Genomic DNA, 27,409 nt, shown 5'->3' on the forward strand with positions numbered 1-27,409 from the left:
CGCCCCCCTCCCCGCCCCCAATTCCTACCAGTAGACTAAAACCAAACACAGTTATACACTCTGTGGTCTTCAGTTTCATTTTACACCACCTTTCATCTATTTCACTGGATGACATGGCTTACCAAAGTGACAGATGTACTATTATTTATTACTTAAGAAAATTTTATTTAAAAATAAAACCCTGCAAGTTTTTTTTGGTTTGTTCAGCTAGACCATTTACTCATACACATGGACAAGCCAATGATCCTCCTTTGTTTACTTTGTCCAGGTCCTTCTTAGAATCATATTCCTTGTATGACTTGCTCTTTATTTCCCTCCTTGCTAGAACAATGCTAGTATTAAGCCAGGAACTGAATGAACTGAGAGACAGGACCCCTCCTTCCTACAATCTTCTGAGATAATGCTAAACTACTTTTAAAAGAAATGGACGTATTTCTCAAAAATCACCTTCCCTGTTGTAGCAATTAAAACACTTCTCACCTAAGCCTCCACTTATTATCCTTTTATTAATATAAGGTCCTAGGGAGGGGAGAGGCTCCAAATTTCATCACCTTTCCTCCCTTAAAGAGAACCAGGTATTGGCTTAATATTATACTATTATGCACTGACTCCTATAATATTCCAGAAAGAGCTGCCTACTGTCAGTTTTAATTGGACCTGAAAAACAGAAGGCTTAAGTAAGGTGAAATTCATCCTTGGGTCTTAAAAGGGCACATTTAACTAGTTACTGAAGATATTTTCTTCACCAGCCACTTATTTCTACCCTGAAGAAAGCTTAAAAATGTAAAATTAGTATTTTAAGCACCACCACACAAAATTAAAAGAAAACAAAACAGACAATGGAGCAAGATATGCTTTAATTTAATCATTGTACACACAAATTCATAAAATTCTGGACACATCCACTAAGTTGCAACGAAAACTCAAGAATTCTTGCTCAATTCTAAACATTAAACTATGAAAATCTGGCTACTGATTCTCATCACTAAATACATGCATTTAAAGTTACATACTTACCAAATTTGCAATGTCTGTTTATCCCTGCTGGAAATGACACAGTTCCTTAGAAATGTATTTTAAATCTTCAAGATATAAACTGAGGGTCCATGCTTGGTTTAATGTTTATCTAGAATACATTACCATGTTACATATGCACATATCAATCTTCAGATTTATTTTAGAAGACTACCATTGCTCATACTAAAAAGCAGATTTGACTGTTCTTTTATTGATTCGCAAAGACCACAGCAGGAAATACAATGTGAAAACATCCTTATATTGACATCAGCTAGGATGTGGCTAAAAAGCAGAAGGGGAAAAAACTTATGCATTACACTGAGGGAATAAATTATGAATATACTCAGAGGCCAATCAGTATTTCTAACCCAAGTATTTCATGCAGGGTTAGAATGTTTAAGAAACAATACACTTGAAAATTTCAAGCCTCAAAGAGGACCTTGTAAGCAAATGGTCTGCATGACCAATTTAGGTAAACCCTCCTTCAACCCTAACCTCAGCTTAATTGCCCATAAATCACTGCAACGGCTTCAACAAGAATAGAAAAAAATTCGGGTATTTTAATTAACACCTATGCGATATAGGAACCAAAAGCACTGAGAAAAAACTTTGACTGTCGACTAAACAGAAAACCTTAAGATTAGAATTTAAAAAGTTTCAGTGCTAGACAATATGCGATCAAAGTTTATGCAGTAATATGCTCCCTTAAACAATGAACTCTATAAGACCAAAGGGTCAACATTTACCCAAAAGCAAAGATGAGAAGGCAAGAAGGGAAAGGGAGTTCAGATCAATGGAAAACAGAACAAACGGAATGGAAATAATGAGAATTCTGACACATTGTAAAAATTGTTAAAAACCTAATTTGCTGTGTAAACTTTGACCTAAAACACAATTTAAAAAAAAAATAACCTATTTGACAATTCAACATTTTTTACATGTATAGTTCACTGTCGCCATTTACATGAATCATATGCAAAACAAATAGTAAGTTTATGCAGCTATTTATAGTCTGCTATGTGAAGATAAGAAAAAAGTGAACCAGGAATTAGTGGGAAAATGTCAAGCAGTAATCACTTTCTTAATATTCCTGGTTCAGGTAATATCCAAAGAGATGTAGACATTCAGATTGTTCACTTCTTTGATCAAAGTTCCTCATTTCCATTAATTTATAAAAGGTAAAATTGCGACATACAAAAGTATAAGATAGTACTCACCAGAAAGACAGCTTTACAGAGAGGGTTTTTAAGGAAAACCATTTCGACTGTGTCTACGCCATTTCTTATATAGATTAAACTGTGAAAGGCAATGAAACTTAAGCCCTCAAGGCAATTTTATTAAAAAAAAAAAAAGTGGCTATCTTATCAATTTTATAAGTTAGCTAACCGAATGCATGAGTTCTATATAAAACGACATTCAGACAGTCTGTTTTCAGTGGCTAATCGCTGCACAAGATCAGTTAGTTTTAGTGCATATTTTCGCAAATTAGACATTATTGAAGCCATACGTCAGTAAGTCAATGCAGCGAGAGACTGACACAGTGGCTGCAACAATGGGCTCAAACATATCAACCACTGTAAGGATGACACATGACCAGGCACTGTTTCATTCCGTTGTACACAGGGTCACTGTGAGTTGGAACCAACTCAACGGCACCTAATAACAACAACAGATTTGAAGGATGGTTCATACTTGTAGAAATTAAGTTACACTTGGTTTTTTAAGTTTGTATCAACATAAGAAACACAGTATCTAAAGGTTAAAGAAAATCTCTCAGGATGATTCAAGACACTGAACTTTGCTAGAATGAGAAATAAAAATTTTAATACATCTTTCACTACCCATTATATTCCCACTGACCCTCAAAAGGACTGCACAAAGAATCTGTTTAGATTTCTTGATGGATAGCCTGCTTTCATTTGAATACTTAAAAAATAAGGTTATTTTTTAGTCCAAAGTAAAATGAATCCACAGTGGTGCACCAACAGGTTACAGTTCACAAAAAAGATGAGCAAAAAAAAATTAGTACTTAACAGCAAGAGCTACCAAAAACATTTAAGAAAAAAGCAGTAAAAAAACATTTTCTAGATTATGATTGTACACCATTTTATCATTGCTAAAAATGAGCAAACATCTTTTTTCTGAGGTTGATTCATACTGTAAAAAGTTAAAGGGCGAGTATGAGACCCACCATGGGAGCGGTTTACGTAAAAGACAGACCCAAAGCCCTGTGGGACTCCATATTATATACCAACATGGGCAAGGTCAATCAAAAATTTTGCCGTCTTTTCTTTTTACGTAAAACATAGCTATTTTGGTTCAACCTCAACCAGACAGTGAATAAAGGAGCAGTATAACACCTTTATTAGAACTGAGTTTTAGCAAACCTAGAGCTGCTTTGGCCCAAATGCTGAGTGTTTCTAAGTGTCCAATGGGTCTATTATTAGTTATACTCACATTTAAGTAACTGCACAGCTTTCTTCCTTTGTGTGGGTTATATGGATATGTTTGAAAAAAATAGGAACATCAGGTACTTACAGATTAAACTAACCTGTACTGGCAGGGCTGTGGGATTTTTCTTCTCTACCAGTAAGTAGCAAATGCTGAAATTCTGCTGCTAGTTAACAAAAACACAAATTGTGTTAAACTGAGGAGTTCAACCCATAGTTTAAAAAGTCAATGTGCATTAAATTTCCTCAGAGCCTGATATTTATACATATAAAACTTTCTTCCCTAAGTCTTACAAGGTTACCTTACATTAGCTATTAAATTTAGAGTGACCTTATGAGAATGAGTTAACAACACTCTCTCTCGGACGTCTCAATTTTAATAAACTAGGTATTCCAATATGTGAATGATGATGTGAATTTTGGTTTACTCTAAAAAATGGGGTAATGAATAGCAGGAAGCAAGAAAAAAATAATCTCTTAAACATGTGGTAATCTCTCAATTTAAGCACAGGTACCACACAGGGCAAACAATTTGTAATCGTTTTTAATTAAATTAAAAAAAAAAACTTGATTTCATTTGCTTATAATAGAGATTTTCAATTTTAAAAACATGGGCTGAAAAGCAAATTCTATTGCTTCTCCTTAAAGACTATACTAACTAAATAAAAGCTCAATGGGGAGCTTTCTGCTCCATAACTAGGTATGCCATATTTTTTTTAACTCAAACTTACAGGAACTTAATAATTTTGAACTAATAAATAACTCCTTCCTTGGTCCACTTGGGTAGTTAAGCAGCCTCATTTTACTAATAGTAGAGACTGGGAAATGATGTGGCAAATCTTGTTTGTTTTGATCTGAGTAATAAACTCCTTAACTATTTATGAATAAAATGTTAAGAAACATCTACATGAAAAGAAATACTTTAGTGAAACCTCAGTAACAAATGCAAACCAACAACAGGAATGCTATTATCTTTCATTTCATTTCAGGTTCTCAAGTCTAATATACTATATAATGACCTCTTCTCCCAAATACTCAAGGTCTGTGTGTCGTAAACTTAGGGAAACATCATTCTTCATTTTTATCCAAGTTGGGCATCAATGAACTTCATTGCCAGTTCCTCAAAATTCTCCTTAAATTTAACCAAAGGTGAAGGCAGGTAACTCTGAGGATTCTGTAACCGTAATAATGGTAAGACTCCAAACGTTTTAACAATGGCAGCGGGCTTAGCGAACGCCAATAAAGGACTTCCACCTTTTTACAAACACAGCATAACACAAACCACTGAGCAAACACTTTGCATTACTGAAGCTGTGTTGTACGACAACCTTACAACACCATTACAATGTTCAGAATTAACGAGCAGGGTCCAAGTAACTGATCCACTGTTAAAATAGTTTACACACATGAATCTTCTGTAGTTAAATTTGGTCAAATTGAAACATACACAAACATATTCTTATTAACACAGCTGGTGATTACGCCTCCTAAAAAAAAACTAACCATGAAAGTTTCCATTTAATGATTTATAATACTATTGTTCGATTTGCTTCAAGTAAAAGAGTTCAAATTAACTTCAGTAAAGGCTTCCTTTAGGTCTCCAGTTGCTGCCTTAAACTGACTTTTTACATTCTGCTTAATAGAATATGTTCCCCGAGACTACATCATATGAACAGGTTTAAAAAAAAAAAAAAAATTTCAGAAACTTCAAACTAAGGGCTTACTATATTAAAAGTATAGTTTTAAGAACTTAGCATTAATTATAAAATTGTGACTATCCACTATATTCATGACACTATATACAACCACCATTAAAATAAAGGCTTCTTGTTTTACGGAAAAGTATCACAAAAAAAGTCAGATGATTTCTATGCTACAAACTACAAAAGGTTCCTATTGAAATTATGAGAGAAAGCAAAATACTAAAAAAGGAGTGCAAAAAAAAAAAGGGGGGAGCAACCTTCCCTAATAGTCAAGTCACATGACAGCTACCAGAATTGTAACTGTAAAACTCTGTCCTCAATAGTCAGTAGTAGCATAAGTGAAACCCCATTTTCAGATGACATTTCTATAAAAGTTATAGTAAGAGAAAACCAGTTTCATTTTGGAATAAACTGCAAAGGTTATTCATTATCAAGTAAATACTGTTTTCTAAAAAGACATATCCGCTTAATAAAAAAAATTTTCTATCCTCTAACCAACACAAATGTTTATGCTTAGACAAAATTTTAGCTCAGTAAAGAAGGGACACTTCAATATTTTCTTTCATTTATCCATTTTTACCAGTGGACTTTATGGATGCTCGGAAGTTACATCTCAAAATCTTATCTGAGGCACAGAACTACAAAGACAGCAAAAGAACTACATCTTAAGTTAGATATCTGTATCCTCTTCAACAGATCATGCCACTCTTAGAAATCTTACTCCCACCCCAGTACTGAGTAAATAAGAACCTACTTCAATTGTTTCAATGATCATTATCAGAATTAGGACAAGCAGCTTCAAGAGATTTCAATGTACTGAGGGGTTATAAGTGTGAGAGAAAACATTATCTCCGATCAAGCTGTCTTATAAAGTGTAATTACTGAGGTGGTTGTAAAATATTCCAATGGAATATTTTGTTGTGGAAGCAACAAAATTCTTGTTTAAGTATTTTTTCAAGATAACCTATTCAGTTACAACAGTTAAAAGCACATGTTTTAATTAAACTGGTCAAAATTTGAGATTCTCTTAACTAACACGTATTTTTTTCTTTTTGTTTCCAAGAACTAAAGCCACATAGAAACACAATTCCGGGTTGTACTAGTTGTTATTTCTTCAGAGAAGAAATCCTATCTGGATAGAATCGTCATGAAGAACAAAGGCAATCCAAGTGTATGTTTTGGCCTCTCTTTCAATTCCCTCTTTACCTTCTCCAGCAAACACACATACATACAACTTTTCTCACCAAACGAAAGCAAATTTTAGTTGGGAACGAAAGTGGACACTTTTCTTGTGTGCATACTGCATAAAATATTGTCCAGGATGGCTAAAAAGGAACCTCAAAAGAAGCATTCTAAAACCATATTTAACATACTAGTAACTTTACCACATGATGCAACTTGCTTAGCTTACTGAAAACTAGTCAATCTATACTGACAGGCTTGTAAAACCCAAACTCTTTTGTTATTCTTTTATTAAATTGCATGAGTAGCCTACAGCCATACATACAAATCACACACAAACCCACCCCACCTTCCCACTCTTCACAGGGCTCTACATTAACATTTGCTCTAATGTGGTGAGGTTTGAAAATATGAAAAATCACAAGCACTTCCAGATGACCTTTCAACCTTAATGTTCAGTGCGTAAGTTTAAGACTCAGAATGTAGATTTCAGTATCCAGTGGTTATTCCAATGATTAAACTTATCCTTGAGGTTAAATTTAGTAGTTTGGGGAGAAAATAACCAGTAATATCTTCCTAAAAGGGAAAGTAGAAAATTTGAATGAAGTGTTTCATGCCTCCAAATCAAGATTATCAAATTTTGTCAATTTGCTAAAGTTCGATACATTAAGTAACTCAAGCTTTACCGAGGTTGTTAAACACTATGTAATACAAAGTAAATCATGTGAAATAGCATTATCAAGTGCTCTTCTTTCTTAACACCACAGTCAAACGTGAATATTAATATAGAGCCATCTCTGCCAAAAAATTATAAAAATCCTAAATTTAATTAAATTTAGGGGCCTTCACCAAACTTGCTGCAAGTTTGGGGACATAAATATCCAACAGCCATAAAGCTGTGAAAGCCCCCATAAGGAATAAAATAAATCCCACTTGCCTCAGACTGAACAGGGCAACACTGAGACTCAGCCTCAGCCTGTCCTATGGCAGGGCTATAGGAAGAAGAAAATTTTAATTTTAGAAAAACATTACCCAATTAATTTAAAAGACATGCATTAAAAAAAATCCCAGTGATCAAGCAATTAAGGAAAAAAAAACAGCTTTTTTTTCTTACTACTGTCCACTACAATTCCATTCAGAGCCTATACTCTTATTTTTGTTGGGGATTTCTCCCCAAATAACTAAGTTTAATATTAAGCTGAGTTTTAAGTTCAATTTGTAACTTGATCAATGGAAGAGGAGTATACCTAAAAGTAGTTTCCCACATCCTGAGGCAAATGTGTGAACGATTACTACAGCATTAAGTATTCACGTCAAATGATAAATCCAGCAGCCACTCGAAAGTTGATCCTCACCTGCTGGTCTTGGTACTGTCATACAGCAGTGAAATCGATATAATAGAAGCTAGTGCCAGACAAAATGTTGAACTTGCTTTTGATTTTTCTAAAAAGGGTAATGATATATAAGGAGGAGTGGATGGCATGTAGAGCCAAAGCTGACAGTCCAATCAATACTGCAACTTCCTTTATTATAGCAATTACACTGCCTGCCTGAATATATCAAGTCCCAGAAGTTGTCTTCTGTGAGGGCAGTTGAAGTTTACTTCAACTCATCTTCATTTGTTACTTACAGAAGCAAAGCTCAAAGTAAGGGCTAATTATTTTGTTGTAATATGTTCCACTCACAATTTAAGTACACTACGGACCCCAGAAGCAGTTAGGTAAAAGGTATTTTCTAGAAGCTTAACTACGCTGTGATGCATGCACAAATTACATTTAGATATATAAAATGGACATCACCTCTGAGCCACATAGCAACAATACACAGGAAATGGTGTATTTAAAATTTTTTAAAGGCCATGCATTAACACTTCAAATTAATTTTTTTTTAATTTTCATTAGAATTCTAACACCTATTTTTACAAAGAGTATTTTCTCCCTTCAGACCTCAGAAAGCAACGAAACTTGCTATAAGATACCAGCCCTCTTTCATAAAATGCAAATATAGCTTTGCATAATTCTGGAAACAGATACACGAACGCTTTTGCAAGTTGGCAGCAAGCAGGTACAAGAAATGCTAGAGAGACATTTGGTTTGAAAGAGCATTTCCTATCTAATCACGCTAAATTTAATCATGTCATTTTTACCTTAGAGATTTTAAACACAAGTCTTTTTTTGGCAGGATAAATGTGCTGCCAAATCTAAGTGTATGTCAGTTAAAAAAAAGAAAATTTAGGTAGGCAAGCACTAGTGTGGGAAGGGGTTTTGGACTTGGCTGCTAGCAAAGGAAATGCATTCTAGCTTCCTTTCCAAGCTATGGGACTTTGTCACCTCAAAGGTACCGCAGCACGGTAGATAAAGAACCCACTGGAGCAACATACCAGATTTAAAACAGCATTTCGCTTTATAATATTCACAATATTTTGTTTAAACGAATGATTTTTACTTGTCACTTGAGTATAGACTTTTGTGATTGTAGTTAAAAACATTTTTAAATGTATCTGTCAACAAGTTCAAAGCTTTTTAAATAAACAAAATTTCAGGTTTCATGTCATATCTACACTTCCAAGTAAAGGTCATAAAGAAATGCTACCATTTCTTAGAAGTCAACTTTATATCGAGAATATTAATAATTATAGTTTGTATAGGTCATCTGATACTTAGTAATGAAAATACCTGTAAAAGTGAAGATCAAAAAAAAAAAAAAGATGCCAAAAAGGTCAAGAAGAGCTATTATTAAAAAGAGACTTGAAACACAAAATACTGAATATCTATCATCTCCACAGAAAAGTTCTCTATAGGAACACAGTAACATTCAAATTTTCACACGAATGAAAAGCTAAATGGTAAAGCAGTTGAGGCTTACTAACAGAAGTTGTCTACCTGATCAGATAAATAAAATCCTCCAGGAGTATAATAAAATTCAAAATTAACTCATCTGTCACCACCCTAACGCAGGCACATTTAGATTCTCAGCGTTACCCTTAGAGTAACGTACACCAACCCGTTCACAGCACAAGCTACCGTGCATGCACCAGAGCTTCTAGAAGTCTGCACCTGAAAAGCTTCTGAGGTCCACACGGTACTGCGGTCTCAAAAATCATCAGAAGGAAATGGACAGGTCTGGCACTAGACTCTAAATATCACTAGCAGGAAGGAAAGAGTATTAAAGTCTACATTTTAAATGCTACCTGATACATACTGGTACCACGGGGGTGGAGAGGAAACAAAATATAAAGATTTAATGCCCATAATGACTCCTACGGATCTAAAGTTTTTCTGAAGTATTAACATACATTTATGTATACTGCCCAGTTGACAACATGCAGCTAAGGAACAACCTACAATTCAAAGACAGAATCCAATGATGTATCAAAACTGCATTGATAACTATGAATTTTATTATGTGGACATCTACTGTGGCATGCATCTGTACAAACCTTTCAGGCAGTGGTCCACAGCTGGGTTATGAATAAAAAGGCATAAATTTTTCTCTCATTTTATTACAATGAAGTTTAACAGTACAGAAAAGTGACATGACCTTGGTGGGTCAGATTTCTTAAACCCTGCAACATGAGGAGCTCTAAATACATTAAATATTGTTACACATTCAGACTTCCAACGTACAGGTACTTGGGAACAGTTACAGCCCTCACCAAGCTAGGTTGGGGACATAAAGTCCAACAGCATCTGAAATGCTGCGAAGGCATAACTTTACAAATAGCAATGTAAGCTTACAGAACTTGCCTTTATTAAGGTGGTATGTTCATGTAATTCCAGCGCCTTCACAATTTAACGAACCAAATTTACTATACTTCACTTCTAAAAACCTAGATGAAACATGAAAAAGAAGCCATACAGTATAAATTGCAACTTCAGGAAAAGTTCCTGCTTTATTATTCCAAATAATTTTTCCCATGTAAAATAAATGTCCAATAGTTCCTGGTATGTGGGAAGATAATGTTAAAGTCACAATGAAGCCTTAATTGACGGAAGCTTGGCTATATAAACAGCACAAGTTGAGAAAAGGTTTAATCTCCAAACCTATTAGACTGGATGAAGTAAGATCAGTAACGGCCACCTTGCGACATTACAGGAGGTCTCATTCCCATTGGAGGTCGAGGAGGCCCACCTTGGTATGGGGGCACCATTGGCGGTCCCTGCCCATATGGCGGCATTGCGCCAGGAAGGTAACCTGGCATGCCTTGATGATGACCACCATACTGACCTAAAAAACACATTTAAAAAACAAAACATAGATTGAGTTGGTATATGCATTAAACTTTTAAATGCAATGTATTATGCAGATAAATTTAACATTTTCATTTGTATACTCAGAAATCCACTAAATGTAATAAAAATAAAGAGAAATACCATGAGGCGGCATTGGGGGTCTCATTCCTTGTTGCTGTGGGATGCCTGGCTGTGGTGGCATCATACCTCCAATTGGTCCAACGGGTGGATTACCAATAGGAGCCTGTCCTGGTCGAGGAAGATTACGCTGATATTTAGGTAACTGTGCCCTTCTCTCTTCCTACGAATAAAAATAAGCATAATGCTAAACCCCTGAACGCAGAGCTTCATCAGGCATAAAGGCTAGCATCTAGAAGCTTGTTTATAGAGAACAATTTTTTTTTTTTTTAATTTACCACTAATTCCCCAACCAATTACTTTTGCTCCACAAGCCAGTCGAACTACTTAAAATCTTGGACACCTTAGGAAAATCTCACCTATTTTTGTATCTGAGGCTAACAATTAGCTCTTTAAAAAACAAACGAACAAAAAACCCAGTTACTATCGGGTCAGTTCTGACTCACGGAGACCTCATATGTTTCAAAGCAGAAATCTGAATAGGGTTTCAATGGCTGTGCCCTTTCGGAAGTAATTTCTAGGCCTTGCTTCTGAGACACCTCTGCATGGATTCAAACCACCAACTTTTTGGTTAGTAGCCAAGTGCCACCCAGGGACTCCATTAACTAGAAACTGTCTAGTGCAGAAAGTATCACTGCTATCAAAATCCTAAGTATTAACTGTACATCAAAACAAGCTTTTTATATGGGCTTCAAGGGATTTGCAGATCCTAGCTCAGACTTAACTATTCAACTTATATATGCAAATTAAATGTCTAACTAAGCTGATTTTTAGAACGATAAGAACCCAACTTACTATCTTCTTTTATAAATAGTCTGGGGGTAACATCTAAGATCAAAAACTTGCAATATCCACTTTATTATTTTGTAGTTTCTTAAAAATAAGAATATTAAAAAGCATTTAATTGGCATTATATCAGATCATAATATGCATCTGTGTATAAATTAACACTTTTCAACAAGAAACGAGCTGCTACAATGCTTTCCAATCAAATTCTCCAAGTAAAAAACTGAGAACAACTTACCAGTGATATATCCTCATCTGGATGGATCAACTTACTGGTTGCACTGGTTGTTGTAAGTGTAGCAGGCTTACTTGTTATTGAAGCCACTGGTTTAGCTGCAGTGCTGTTTGTTGTACTAGTGGTTGATGCTGTAGACTGAGTATAAGCAGGGAATGTAGGCTTTGGGGGTTCTGTAGTTGTTGCAGGGGTACTATTTAAAGGCTTGAAATCTGTACCAACAGGTCCTTGGACAGCTGCCTGAGCCTGTAAAACACAACCCTTTATCAGCAAAACTTCAAACCTCAAAATTGCTGAGTATATATAGTATTGGTTTAACTTAAATAAAGGGCATAAACTTTACACAACACTGAAACAGTTAATACGCGAAAACATTTCACAAAACCCAAAGAATATTAAAATACGCTGGGTTAAAGTCACATCCTAAACACAAGAGTGGAAACAAGTACTCGTTAGATGTCTTCTACCTCCTCACCAGACAATTTTAATTTACAAAGCTTTGTATTTATTTCAGATTGATGAAAACAGTACCATATAATAGAATGGCATGTATCTTATTTTTTACCCATTCTGAATTAGTTGTTTGAAGTAATTAATCTACCAAGCAGCTCAAAAAAAAGGTTAGAAACTACAGAATACAGAATGTTTGGATAAACTCCAGTTCCTGAGTTTAGCATGAACAATTAGTATCAACGATGGTACGTTAAAGACATGTACTCTTTACATACTATCGCAGTGCCCTCAACAATGGCTACACGATTATCATGGACAAGAGGTTAATTTATCAGGATCTTTTAAGTAAAGTTACCAGTAATAAAGTGTTATTTTTCAAATACCATACATCTGAAACATGTGAACTAGGCCAATTTTAGAACCAAATGCAAAGTACTAAATTTTATTATATTAAATGTGATGCATCAGTTTAAACAGCATGAATCAAAATACAAGCAGTCCCCGGATCGTGAACGTCAGACTTATGTACAACGCGTAATTACGAACCAACCCCTGTAAAGCTTATTAAAAATTCAAGGTACATAATACAATGGTTCGTAATAACAAATGGGCACTACTTTGCTACAATGCATCAAAACGTTATTATTACTGTATCATCACGTTAAAGATGCTTCAGCGTATCTGCAAGTGTTAAACGTATTTTAAATATAGAAGGGTACATTATATACTAAGACAAACATTTGTCTGACATTATATACCAACCGTACCTAACTCTTCTGACTTAAGTACAAATTCAGCTTTAAGACAGACGACTTAGGAACCGAACTCCTTCGGAGCTCATTCGCAATCCGGGGACTGCCTGTAGCTTAATCATGCATCAGACTAACCATTGGCCACTAATGCATTTACTGCTTACATGCTTTTAACCCTTTAGAACCATGCGTTTGCGGTATATTTTTTTCTGATAGTATGAATTCAAATTTTTAAATATAATTTGGTTTATTCACCATTAATTTTACTTTTAAAAAAATTAAACATTTTGGGGGGGAAGATTTATTTTTTTAAATAGGGTCCAAAGGGTTAAGTTATAAAGCCATTTTAACAATTTTAAACTGCAACTTCCTGCGTACTTGTGCTGTGCTAGGAAACAGAGCTTTAGAAGATGCAGACAGACTTTCTGAATTGGATGAAGCTGTACTTGAGCTTGTTACAGGTGTCCCCATCTGTAGCATAAAAGAAAGGAAACAATGAAAAGTCTCCAAACAAATGGGTGAAAATAAGCCACGTGGTAGACTTTTTTTCCTCTAAAGATTGCATTTTTGTAAATTCTAATTTTAATGCAATCGAACCTGATCTACTTAAGAGGCAGGCAGTTAAATGTATTTACAATGAAAAGTGACAGTCATGAGCCTCAAATTTTAAAAAAACTACACCAATAAACTTAGCTAACCACAGCTTCTTTTCTAAAACTTTCTTTCCAAAACTAATGCTTTGCATTGCACCATTTCAGGAATGCCATCTTAAATCGAGAATAAGGATGCATTATTGAGACTTCAGTTCTTAATCAATGACCTCACAAATGTTCTCTCAAATAAACAAAATCCCCGCCCACCTCAAAAACGTAAGTTTAATGTGCACTTTTCCACCATTATATGCATACTACATATATCAGAAGCACCTGTAGCTTCTGTGTTTTGGGAAAAAAGACAATACCGGTATGAAATTTAGGTGTGACTAGGTCAAAAGCCATTAAATGACACCCTTTCAGCTAGAGCCCAGCATTGTAGCTTCTCACAGTTCTAAACCAGGAAAGTCCAACAAATGATTTAAGTATTAAAACATTTTCATTTATGGCTTTGGTCTCGTTCTACTCATAGCTCAAAACAGGTAAAGGGGGCTCTCTAAACATAACCATGTATTTCAGTTCTCAGAAATTTAACTTCCATTTCTACCAGAGTAACCAGAATTCACTGTTATGAAAAAGTAACATACTGTATCTCTGGTCTCATTCAATCTTAAGAGTAGAGAAAATAAATGTGTGCAAACATGGATGAGAATAGGCCACTTCCCGGTATACTTAATAAATTATAATCAAAAGACTATTAAAAAAAAATTGATCTATGACAATTCCCAAGATTTCTGTAAATAACTGCACTTTACCTTTAAATGTAAGTGTACTCTTTTTTAGGATTTTACCTTACCTGTCCAGCACTGGGGAAAAGAGGCTTAGTAACTGGAGGCTGAGGAGCAGGAACTGTTGCTGTTGGTGCAGGCGGTCTATTAAGAATACCTGGTGCTGAAACAGCCTGTGCTTGAGTCATTGGAGGAATTCCAGGACGTGGAACAGGTGGAGGCATACCTGTAAAGAAGAAATGTTGGAACAAGAAGGGAGGACTCAGCAGTCCAAACATTTAATTCAGAAAAAATATTTCCAAAAAACTTCACTGTTAAAATATTCCATATTAAACTAGCTTCTATACTACAAAGTTACTAATGATTGACTGCTGAACAACTCAAAGAAGTCCAAGGAAATTAGGCATTTGTGTCTTGCCTCAAACTTTCCATTAAATCATTCCTTTGCGTCTCTTCAGAATTTTAGGAAGTGAAAGATACCGCTTGAGTCCCTCCATATGATAAAAGCAGCAATTAAGCTTACTGATATTATTGACCTAGGAAAATTTTTAAACATACAAAAACTATTTTAATCATCTATGAGGTCTTTTAGTGTTCCCTGAAAAGCAAAGCAAATTGTAGTAAAACCTTTGATGTAATTTCATAACCTGTAAAAAATTTTCAGAATAAATTTTTCCTTTAAACACTACTGGGGCCTGATGACGCAGTGGTTAAAACATTTGGCTGCTAACCAAAAGGTCGGCAGTTTTAATCTATCACCTGCTCCTTGAAAACCACATGGGGCAGTTCCATTCTGTCCTATAGGGTCACTATGAGTTGCAACTGACTCAATGGCAACAGATTGTTTCATTTTTAAACACTGTAAACAAAGTTTCCTAAAACGCATCACAAATGCATTCTTTAAACTTTTTCAACATATTATACAACTTTTACTGGCTTCAGATTATCAAATATCAATTATTATTCTGTATTCCTTTAGGTGCTGGTGAAAGTGAAGAGGACTTAAAGCACTTACTAATGAAGATCAAAGACCACAGCCTTAGTATGGATTGCACCCCAACATAAAGAGAACAAAAATTCTCACAACTGGACCAACGAGCAACATCATGATAAACGGAGAAAAGACTTAAGTTGTCAAGGATTTCATTTTACTTGGATCCACAATCAACAGCCATGGAAGCGGCAGTCTTAAAAGACACATTGAATTGGGTAAATCTGCTGCGAAAGACCTCTTCAAAGTGTTGAAGAGCAAAGATGTCACCTTGAAGACTAAGGTGCGCCTGACCCAAGCCATGGTATTTTCAATCGCATCATATGCATGTGAGAGCTGGACAGTGAATAAGGAAGACCGAAGAAGAACTGACGCCTTTGAATTGTGGTGTTGGTGAAGAATACCGAATATACCATGGACTGCCAAAAGAACGAACAAATCTGTCTTGGAAGAAGTACAACCAGAATGCTCCTCAGAAGCAAGGATGGCGAGACTGCGTCTTATATACTTTGGACATGTTGTCAGGAGGGATCAGTCCCTGGAGAAGGACATCATACTTGGCAGAGTACAGGGTCAGCGGAAAAGAGGAAGACCCTCAACGAGGTGGACTGACACCGCAGCTGCAACAATGAGCTCAAGTATAACAACGGTGGTAAGGATGGCGCAGGACCGGGCAGTGTTTCGTTCTGTTGTGCACAGGGTCGCTATGAGTCGGAACCAACTCGACAGCACCTAACAACATTCCTTCAGATGCCCACATCTCTAAGCGTAATGTGAAACGGCTGCCTATACATTAACGGCTGCACTGGCAATGATTTGAATTTTGCTGCTGCTTTATTATTCCTGTGTCCTTTTATATCAACTGTTATTTCAGTACTTCTAATACTACGGTTGCAAACCAAACTCATTAGAATTAAGTATAAAATGAAAGGTAACAGAGATTGAGAGAGCCTCATGAAGGCTTCTGTGGCATACTTATTTGGGTAACCAAATCCCTTTTCCTACACCGTGTCTCCCATCATACAGGCTTACAAGCCAAGAAATGTCATTTCCCAGGCTCCTTTGCATTAGGCCTATTTCTGGACAATTACATATAAGGGGCTAAGGAGCTTCTGAGAAAGTTACTGTGCTCCCTAACAAAAACAAGAGCACGCACTACTGACCTACTTCTCTCCCCTCTCTTCCCTGGGCCATCTTTTAACTATTCAGTGACATTCTTAAGGGAGAAAAGCTAGGGATACCAAAGTATAAAGTTAAAAAAGTATGGGTCCCTCCAAGGCAAGGTCATGGAAGCTTCATAGACACATCCAAACTCCCTGAGGGGCTGAGTTACTAGGCTGAGGGCTCTGGGAACCATGGTCTCAGGAACATCTAGCTCAATTGGCATACATAATTAATAAAGAAAATATTCCACATTCTACTTTGGTAAGTAACATCTGGGGTACCAGAAGCTTGTAAGCAGCCATCTAAGATACTCCACTGGTCTCACCCCGTCTGGAACAAGGGAGAATGTAGAAAACCAATGACACAAGGGAAAGATTAGTCCAAAGGAACAATGGACCACAACTACCACAGCCTCCACCAGACTTGAGTCCAGCACAACTAGATGGTGCCCAGCTACCACCACCAACTGCCCTGACAGGGATCACAATAGAGGGACCTGGACAGAGCTGGAGAAAGATGCAGAACAAAATTCTAACTCTCACACACACAAAAAGATCAGATTTACTGGTCTGACAGAGACTGGAGAAACCCTGAGAGTACAGCCCCTGGACACATTTTTACCTCAGCACTGAAGTCATCCCTAGGGTTCACCCTTCAGCCGAGGATTAGAAACGCACAAAAAACAAAACGAGACTAAATGGGCACACTAGCCCAGGGACAAGGACGAGAAGGCAGGAGGGGACAGGAAAGCTGGTAACTGGGAACCCGAGGTGGAGAAGCGTAGAGTGTTTATATGTCACGGGGTTGGCAACCAGCGTCACAAAAACAATACGTGCATTGTTTAATGAAAAATTTGCTCTGTAAACCTTTTTCTAAAGTACAAGAAAAAAAATTCTGTTAAAAAAAAGAAAGCATGGGTCTATCACTGAGTCACTGAACCCACCTACCTTTTAATATTTATTGAGAAAGATAATGGATTATTTAATACAGTTTGTTCGACTTCTCTATTACTTGCAGTCTAAAATATGGGTCTATCACCGAGTCACTGAACCTACCTACCTTTTTAATTTTTATCAAGAGAGATAATTATTTAATACAGTTTCTTGGCTTTCTCTATTACTTGCAGTCTTAAAATATTCCTAACGAATACAACTGTTCTTAAGTATATGAGCTTCAGTGCATAAACTCTATGCCTCATTCTTGCTTCTTTGAAGCCTATGATTTTTACTATTCCAAAGTTCATCACAATATTTCTCACAGTAATTTTTTTTTAACTTTATGAAAAAATTTAAATGGTACTAATACCCATAAACCCATTACCTAAAAAGTTGAAGAATAAAGTTTGCCAGTCATACTAAAAAGGGAAGTGTCTAAGATCTCTTACCTGGTGGCATACCAGGCATCAGAGGTGGGATTCCTGGTCCAGGTGGCATCATTCCACCCATTGGCATCATTCTATTATAAAGCAAATTTCGAGAAACAACTGAAGTTTAATTAAGAGTATAAACCATCAGAAAATATTCTGGCTAAAGCCTGAAAAAATAATGGAAAAAAGACTTGAATTTCACCTCTAATACTAAAATCAATCAAGCTGAAAGAACACACAACACACTACAACAAACCTATCAAAGTAAATTTTCCAGAAACCAGCAAACTCTTTGGTTTACCAGTGTAAAAAAAAGCCATTGCTGAAAAACGTTTTAATACGTTTAAAGTCATTGAGATTATTACACTCTCCCTAACGTGTACAAGAGGACTCACAGGTGATTTGAAAAGCAACTAACCACAGGCAAGTTGTCTTTGGTCCCACTTGAAAAATATCCACACAGAATATAAAAAAAAACAGAAGAAATCTCTATTTCTTAGAGTTGTCAGACTTTTCAAAAGGTAAATAACAAAACGTACACTAGGGAGTAAGATTTTTTTTTAAATGGAAGGGCAAGGAAAAACTATCACCAAAATTAAAGATATCCAAAAGCAAACTCAGATTGTCTAATTTTTATTTAGAAGAGCTACCTAGCACTAAACCATGATTTATAAGCATAACCCATATTTATTTTCCTTCCCCTAAAGAGCTCATCTTCAAATATCAGTGTCCAATACATGTAAGAAATTACAAGACAATTAAGACTTTTTTCAGAAGCTGAACTATATATAGATTGTATCAAAAGAAAACTCAATTATATTCAAAAATAGTAAAGCATTTAATTAGGCAAAATAATTGTTCTTTAAATATAAATTCTTTCTTAAATACTAATCCTTATTACCAAGTCCCATTATTTTTAGTAGTTTGGGAAAGAGTTGCACATTTAGAAAGTATTTATATGGTCTACTACTATTTTCCTCACGCAAGTTTTTATTTACCTCCTTTAAGAGACCTGTGTCAATGAGTTTGCAAATTTTAGAAGTTTTAATGAGGAAGGTCAGGAAATTTCTGAAGTCAACTGAATAGATACCATTAAACACACAAGAAAAATGACATTATGATTATACCTCCTGAATTACATTATGAATGAGATGCTTACATGTTTTCACCGCAAAATGACTGGGTGTATTTTCTCTGATGATGCAATCTGTGAAAATGTATGACAAAATCAAAATCTAACTGTGATTTTCAAAATACAGTGGGAAAGTGTATTGTATACCTCTCATATCCAACAATATTTACATAAAAGTGATGGGCACAGGCACCTCATATTTTAAATCTTGATGCTTTGACATATAAAACATTTACAGAGTTTGCTTCTTGTCACCGCTACAAAGTGTCATGGGCAGTTCTGAATCTCAGAAACTCAAATCTACAACCATTTACTTTAATTACAGTAAGTGCAATTAAAGTAGATGGCTGCCTATATCCATCCTAAAACCAGAATTAACTCTCTTCAGAAGCAAATCTATACTCCTTAAGTTTACTGACAGACCCTTTATTAGACAAATTTAAGGTTTATAGAGCCCATACCTTTTAGAAGCAAAAAAATGCAAGGTAACATTTAATTCATAGAATACCCAGGTTGAAAAATACCATTACTAGGCACAAGCCCACAAACCAGTAAGAGAGTTTTCTTACCCAGGTGGCATGCCTGGCATAACTGGAGGCATCCCTGGCATCAGTGGAGGAACACCTGGCATTAATGGAGGTATGCCTAACCAAAAAAAAAAAAAAAAAATCAAATTAATATTGAAGTGTTGGGAGGAAAAAAGTAATATTTCTACATTATTACCAATGAAATCCTAGACGTGTTAAATTTTGAGAAACCTTTGTGCTACCTGGAGGCATTCCTGGTGCCCCCGGGACTGGTGGCAGACCTGGCTGTGCCATTGGAGGGATATAGCCTTGTTGAGGCTGAACAGGCTGTGGCTGAAATGAAGTTGATGCTGCAGAGTCATCATCATCATACTCATCAGAATCATCTTGTTGCTTCTTTTTTTGGCTCTCTGCTAAAAAAAGTTTTAATTAATTTTTTCCATAGTGTAAAAAAACAAAACTAAGTTTACGACATTCAACATTTTAAAAAGTATTTTAGTGCAATTAGCTCGAGATTTTTCTTCCAAAAAACTCAATTAATATCTTTCTCAACTCTTCAAAAGTGGTTTCATTCTAAGTAAGCAAAGTTATTATCTCTTCCCTATCTTACAGAGGTAAAATAATTATTCTAAGGCAATCTTACTTAAAAACCAGCTTTTTCTTTCATCTCGAAATATAAATGATCACAGAGGTCTGACCTCTTTATAACGCTTTCCCAAAAAAAAAAAAAAAAATTTATAGGTGAATAACAACAGCTCCTACCCTGGTAGGACAGTGGTTAAGAGCTACGGCTCCTAACCAAAAGGCTGGCAGTTCAAATCCACCAGCCGCTCCTTGGAAATCCTATGGGGTAGTTCTACTCTGTCCTATAGGGTTGCTATGAGTTGAATCAACTGGACAGCAACGAGTTTATCATCTAGATAGTACATGGCTCCAAATTAAAAGTTAAACATCAGAGCTTAAAAAAAAAAACCTACAATTATTAGTGGCTATATAAATGAAAACGAAAGATGCTCGCTAATTCCATTTAGAATTCAATTACAAATAAAAATGTAAGAAAACGCTGGAACGATCCGCATAGTACTGCATATGTACAAATCAACTATATAATTTTAAACACAGAACAACAACAACAAAAAAAACCAGAATTCAAAATTAAAATTCAGAATGAATCTACCGTCTCCCACTAAATTTATACTTAATAGTAATTCATACTTTCCAAAGCAAAGTTGTATCACAACAAAGCATGCATCTTTTTACCTTGCGTTTTCTGTTCAAGAAGTCGTCGTCTTTCATCCATGTCTTTTTCTGGAATACCTTCCATACCATATATTTCCAACTCTATGTCTGTTCTCCCAGGTATTGCATTTGGTACAGCATCTATTGTCTCTTTATGTACCTAACATTAAAACATCATCATCACTTCCATTACAAAAGAACCTCGTAAGTTTCTTAAGAATAATTTCAAATTACTTAGAGGCCAGTCAGTATAGTGACCGAGAATGACTGGTTCTAGAGTGAGATTATCTGGACTCAAATTCTAGTTCTGACTTATTAGCCATGTGACACTGGGCAAGTCGCTCCTCTCTAAGCCTCAGTTTACTACACTTATGTAATACCTAACTTCCAGAGTTGTTTTGAGAATAAAAGAGTATATTAAAAAAAAAAAAAAAAAGCACTTTGGCAACGTGTCAATATTGGTTTATCAACTGTAACACAGGTACCACAAGAAAGCAAGTCGTAAATAGAAAAAATATGTAGGGAGAAGGGACCATAGATTAAAAACAGTAATTTCTGCCCAATTTTTCTGAGAACAGCTTGCTCTAAAAAATAAAGCCCATGAAAATTATAAATGAGCAAGCACTTGACAGGATGCCTAATACATTGCAGTGGCTCAGTAAGTATTATCTCGAGTTTACTATACAACGTTGCCTATGCAAATTATTAGCAACGATATCCAAGTCAAAGAAGTTTCAAGTCTGAATTAAGTTTATGAAATAATTACCTTATATTAAAAATAAGAATTAACTTTTCCAAGAAAGATCTTGAGCCAAGCCTATAGTACTACTAAAAAAGCTCCACTATAATTAGCATCATCCATTAACCAATGAGTTATTTGAGGCCTAAAGACTTACACAGTAGTGATCCCATCACTGACTCTGAATTTACTTGGTAAGAAAGAGGTTAAGATGTTTATTGCAAAACAATGGGGATGTATTTTCATTGTATGGCACAAATGGCTGGTGGTTCAAACCCACCCAGTAGTACTGCAGAAGATAGGCCTGGTGATCTGTTTCCATTAAAACCTTACGGAGCAGTTCTACTCTGACACACATGCATTGCCATGAGTCTCAAAAGACTCCAGGGCAGCTAGCAACTAACAGCAATTGCTAATAATATGACAAGAGCCCTTGTTAGTCTTGTCGGTCTTCAGCAAAAGCCCTTTTACTTAGACAAGTGCTATGAGTATCACCTAGAAACTTGTTAGAAATGAAGAAATTCCAGGGTGGGCCAGCAATCCATGGTTAAAGCACTTTGCTGCTGACCTTTATGCTAACAGAAAGGTCTGTGGCTAGAACCCACCAACTGCACCGTGGGAGAAAAATGTAACAGTCTGGTTCCCTAAGATTTACAGCCTTGGAAACCCTATGGGGCGGTTCTACTCTTTCCTTTAGGGTCGCTATGAGTCAGAAGTGACTCAACAGCACCGGGTTTGGTTTTTCCAGGGGCTTCTGATGCACATTAAAGTTTGAGAACCACTAGCTTAGGCCCTGGTGGCATAGTGATTAAGATCTCACAGCTGCTAACCAAAATGTCAGCAGTTCAAATCCACCAGCCGCTCCTTAGAAACCCTATGGGGCAGTTCTACTGTCCTACAGGGCTGCTTTGAGTCAGAAGCTACTCGAAGGCACCTAACAGCAGCAGCAGCTTAAGCTAACAACTTCAACGAACAAAATACTCCTCAATTTTCCTTTCCTACCAAGCCACCTTCACGTAAGAACAAAAAGGTTTTCTTCTTATAGAAGAAGCCACAGACTTTCACAAAAATTAGCATGCAAATAAAATTCAGAAATTATCTTAACTTCTGATTAACCTTGAACAGCTGTTCCTTTCATTGTGATTAGAAGACCCATGGACAAACTACTCAATAAGTGACTTATCACACCCTGCTTCCTAAGTTTTTTTTTGGAGTATGCTGCTATTCTTGATAAACGCACATGAAACAACTCATCTTGCATATTCTTTAAGGCAATACAGTGACATTCGCATATACACTAGTCTTTGCTACATTTCTGAATGATAAGGACAGGGATAAGCACATTAAAAGCGCTGGGAAGAGGAGAAAAAAAATGTGACATCAAAAATCCTCCTCCAATATTATGGCACAGCTTGACTTCGACAGATTTCTTAAAATCTTGCTTTAAAAAGATAGGGGAACTTGAAAGTAATCAATGTCACTGAATTTTACACACAGAAATTACAGAATTGGTGAATGTTTTGCTGTGTATATTTTCACCATACACAACGGACAGGATTGGTGAGAACCTGCTGTGGCCCATCTAACTGTCTAATGTCCTAGACTCATCATCTATAAAACTGGAGGACGTGTCTGATTTAACCACCACACCTATCTCACAGGTTGCTGTGTGGCTACAAAAACAGAAGCACTTAATCAATTAAAGATGTTACTAACAGTCTCTCAACTACTCTCCTTCCAGCTTCCACTCCATTTCTCTGCTCTTCTCTATAGCACAACCAGGGCTTTGAATCCATTCATTCTGGTTTGAACCCCTAAGGATGTGCATTTCTATCCCAGATACACTTAATTAGAATATACATTTTAAAAAGATCCCAGATGAGTTTTATGTACACCAAATTTTGAGAACCACTGCTCTACTAGTGGTCCTCAGAATTAGTCCCTCATCAGCAGCATTAACATACCTGGGAATCTGTCAGAAATGCAAATTTTCAGCAGGGCCTCAAAACTGACCAGTTGGAAGCCCTGAGCGCAACTCCTTAGAAAGTGCCTCCACTTCCTCATTTTCTCTTGAAAGCACTCCAACCAGACTTTCACCCTCATCCCTCTAGGAAATCACTCTTGGCAAGTGATCAATGACCTTCACTTTGATGAATCCAGTCTTAAGTCTCACTTGACCTACCACCTGCCGCTGACTCAGTTAAATAATGCTCTCCTTGAAACACGACTTCATCTGGCTTCAAAGCACTTACTCTCTTGGTTTTCCTACCTTTCAGTCTCCCTGAATGATGCTTCCTTTAAATTTCCTGACCTCTAAATGCTAAATGTGCTCAGGGTTAAGTCCTAGCATCTCTTTTTTTAATCTATACCTTTTAAATAATAATATGTAGCATTATGGCTTGAAAATAGCCGTCCTTATACTGTATCCTCCCAAATGTCTATCTCCAGCTTCAACTTCTCTGCTTATTTGACATCACCTCAACATCTGATATTCTCAAAACATACCCACACTCAAAATTAACATAAACCATCTCAATACCCTCATTCCTAAGCCTGTTCTTTCTGCACCTTTTCACAAATAGGTATACAGTAACTCATTTTCCACAATGCTCAGGCCAAAAACCTTGGAGTCATGCTTAACACCTCACTTTCTCTCATACTGCACATCTAATCAACCAGCAAATTCTAGCCTTGGCCACCATCATCTCTTGCCAAGTCTCCTGATCTCACAGCACCTTGTAATTTATTCTTAACTATGCAGCATGTTACATCTCTGTTCGCACCCTCCATTTCATTCAGAATTAAATAAAATGGACTACAATGGCCTGTGAGCCCTCCTAAATAAAGTTGTACATTGCTACTCATTCCTTTTCCTTCAATCTGAAAGGATGCTCCTTCCTCGAGGGCCTTTCATTTGCCGTTCCTTGGAAGCTCCCCTCACTTTGTTCAGATCTCACAGAGATCTTCCTTATCCCCCTTACCTAATTCTAGTTTTCTCTTTAACATGTATCAGTATGGAACAAGCTAAATATTTACAGGTGATCTTCCTCCACAGTATAAACCTAAGCTACATAATAGCAAACTTTGTTTATTCACTGTCGTATGCCCAGTGCCTAGAACAATGTCTAGTGCAGAAGCACAGTGCTATCCTATAGAACATTCCTCGATGAATGGGTATCTGTTACCTAATACAATAGTCAGCCAGCAGTCACACATGGCTACTAAGCAACGGAAATGTGGCTAGTATGTCAGAGGAAGTGAATTTTTAAATTTTTATTTGATAATTTTAGTTAATTTCATTTTAAATAGCCAATGCGACTAGTGGCTGCCATAGTACATAATATATATATTATATATGTTAATATATATATTATATATATATATATAATAGGCTCTCAAATATTTTTCAAAGGATATTATATTGCTGTTACAGTAAAATAATTGGAGTGAAAAGGATATACAAGCTTATTTTTAAACTGAGGAAGCAATGGCTTGTTTTAATTTACCTCCCTGCCCCTCAACAACAGTAGTTACTAATGCGTAAAGGTTGATTAATCTCAGACCTCTCTAGGGTCCAATTTAGCAAACATTCTGGCAGGTCTGAGACTAGCAAACCTAGATGTTGAATGAGATCCCATCGTACTCATTAGAGTTTTTGTAAATATAAATTACAAAACTCTCCCTACCTAGTTGTGAAAGAACTCTACAAACCTAGAAATTATTAAATAAAATACAACAGTCATTCCAAAAGAATAAATTGTTGAAATAAGCCTAACTCCAGGATACAGGTTACACCAAAAAAACCTCATCAATGGCACAGAGTACTAACAGCTAATTATGCTATTAATTCTTAAAGGATTGGAACTGGCCAGACAACCCACAAAATTTTAAATCACTGATCCTTTTTCTCTCTTCCAAGTATTTAGTAGTCTTTGACCTCAAACCAATTCTCACCAATTTAACCTACCACGAAATATATTACCATTATTCTGAAAATAAATACAAATATATACTCAAACATAAAAAAGGTCAACTGTTTACCTCCTTGAGGGCTACAGAACTTTTTTTTTTTTTTTTAAGCTGACCACCCAGCTCAGTTAATCTTTTGCAATACACAAAAATCACAGTGGTCAAAAACAAATTCAGGATTATTCCTTCATGTTGTTGCCAAATTACAAGGGGGCAAAAATGTTAATAGAGAAAAAAAACTCTTACCTGCATGCAATGAATAGCTAAGCCAGGTCCTGTGTACAATTTTTTGTGACATATATGACATTTAAAATGCTTTGCTTTTTGGTGCTGTATAAGGATTTTCTCGTCATCAAAATCTCTATTACAATACCTGATCAATACCGTTAAGGTATAAAAACAGCATAATGACTGTGTCTCTAATAAAAATGACCTGTCATGTCAGAATACAAAGATAACGTTAAAGTGTGAGCTAAAGGCTAAAATCCCAAAAAGCCACTTTATAGAAGCCTAGCTTTTGATATTTACTGTTTGAGGACTTAACATTTGCCATGTAATCTCAGTATCTTCAATTTCCCAGGGGGCTGTGGTCTCATCAGCACCCCCAAATAAACACATCTCGGTAATCGGAAATACACTTTTGTCAAGTTATTGTGCGTTTTTGAGATGGCATCTGAAATTAAGTTTTCTTTCGTTCAGCATCGCAATATTTACAAACACATTGTGGAGAGGGAAGGTTCAATGTTCAGAAATCCTCAAATTTATTTCAAAACAATTAATCCATCAGATGTACAGAAGATAAAAATAATCGAAATATTGGGAATTTACCAGTATTTAGATCTAAGAAGTTCACAGGGGCTAAAAATGACACACAATTTCGTTTCCAACTCAGTATCAATTTTTGTCGTCAAGGAATGCATTTAAACTCAAGAGATTACCTCACTACTCTTCAGATTTTACAAAATTCGTAACCGTTTTTAAACACACAAAATGCAGTTCTGTAACAAACCGATTTTAGATACCAGAGCGTTAACTAAAATCAACTTTAACGTAAAATATACTAACGCTTCCGGAGAAAGTATTAAAATGACGCTAGTATTTATTAAGATATTCCTTTCCAATAAAACAGGTTTCTTTTTTTTTTTTAAGTACTATAACGCCAGATAATAAAAAAAAATAGATACACAAAACTCCACCATTTAGGAGAACGCTAATGCGCCTCTGGATTAGACACGGAAGCTGGCCCTCCTTCCACCCCCGCAAAAAAAAAAAAAAAAGGGGGGGAAGGCTCCTAAAAATCAGAATTGGCTAACTAACTAAGCCACCAATTCTACAAAAAAAAAAAAAAAAAATTGAGAAAATGGGTGACAGAGACTCCGGAAGCTCTTCCCCAATCCTCCGTGGAGTCCATCAGCGTATTTTACTGAAAAAAAGGTCGCTCTGTTGAACCGTCACCAAAACAACGGAGTGGGGGCAGGACAGTCCGTAAGCAACGCTTTCTTTGGTAGAGGTCCAGACCGCCTTCCAGTGGGCCAACGCTCGCCTCAAAGCCAGATCCTCCTGAGTCACGGAATCCCACGACTCGCAACTGCTAATACCTCCCACCCCAAGGACCCCATTTTTCCGAGGCCTCCGCAAATCCGATCTCAGCAAGCCAGCCACCTGCCCCGACGCCCAGATAGACAATCCCCGCCACAGGCCAAAACCCAGGCCTCCCAATTACCACCAACCGGCGCCCCCACTCGGCCTCGACTTCGAGCCGACAAAGGATATCAGCACCACGGCTTCAGCTGCTTCTTCTTCTTGCGACCCATAACCGCGCTCTACTGACAAAAAGGAGAAGAAAACAAGCAGGAAAAACGAGACGAAAACGGCTCACTTTTCCGACCCAACGGCTACCACCACGTCCCACAGGAAACAGACACAAAATGGCCGACGGCCTCGTTAGCCGCT

The 27,409-nt window shown here is 36.4% G+C and overlaps 1 protein-coding gene across 14 annotated transcripts; it reads right to left on the minus strand.

The window, feature by feature from the left end:
* Positions 1 to 1,148: 1,148 nt before the first annotated feature.
* Positions 1,149 to 27,409, minus strand: ZNF207 (zinc finger protein 207). 14 transcript variants are annotated; one of them, XR_010318396.1, is made up of 14 exons: positions 27,230 to 27,409; positions 25,703 to 25,829; positions 20,770 to 20,908; positions 19,752 to 19,922; positions 19,552 to 19,627; positions 19,010 to 19,057; positions 17,869 to 17,939; positions 14,398 to 14,555; positions 13,327 to 13,419; positions 11,747 to 11,989; positions 10,726 to 10,885; positions 10,396 to 10,579; positions 7,290 to 7,344; positions 1,149 to 3,631 (listed from the first exon to the last, which is right to left on the minus strand). XR_010318396.1 is itself a non-coding variant. In XM_064271425.1 (13 exons), the coding sequence occupies exons 1-12, from the start codon at positions 27,268 to 27,270 to the stop codon at positions 10,419 to 10,421; spliced, it is 1,488 nt and encodes a 495-aa protein (XP_064127495.1). In that variant the 5' UTR covers positions 27,271 to 27,409; the 3' UTR covers positions 1,149 to 7,344; positions 10,396 to 10,418. The 14 variants fall into 14 exon arrangements, 8 of the variants coding, with proteins under 8 accessions (XP_064127495.1, XP_064127494.1, XP_010592523.1 ...); XR_010318395.1 differs by having other exon boundaries at positions 1,149 to 3,634; XR_010318394.1 differs by adding an exon at positions 10,099 to 10,181 and having other exon boundaries at positions 1,149 to 7,344.

Source organism: Loxodonta africana, chromosome 18, assembly GCF_030014295.1.
Source record: "Loxodonta africana isolate mLoxAfr1 chromosome 18, mLoxAfr1.hap2, whole genome shotgun sequence".
In the NCBI taxonomy this organism is placed as follows: Eukaryota; Metazoa; Chordata; class Mammalia; order Proboscidea; family Elephantidae; genus Loxodonta; species Loxodonta africana.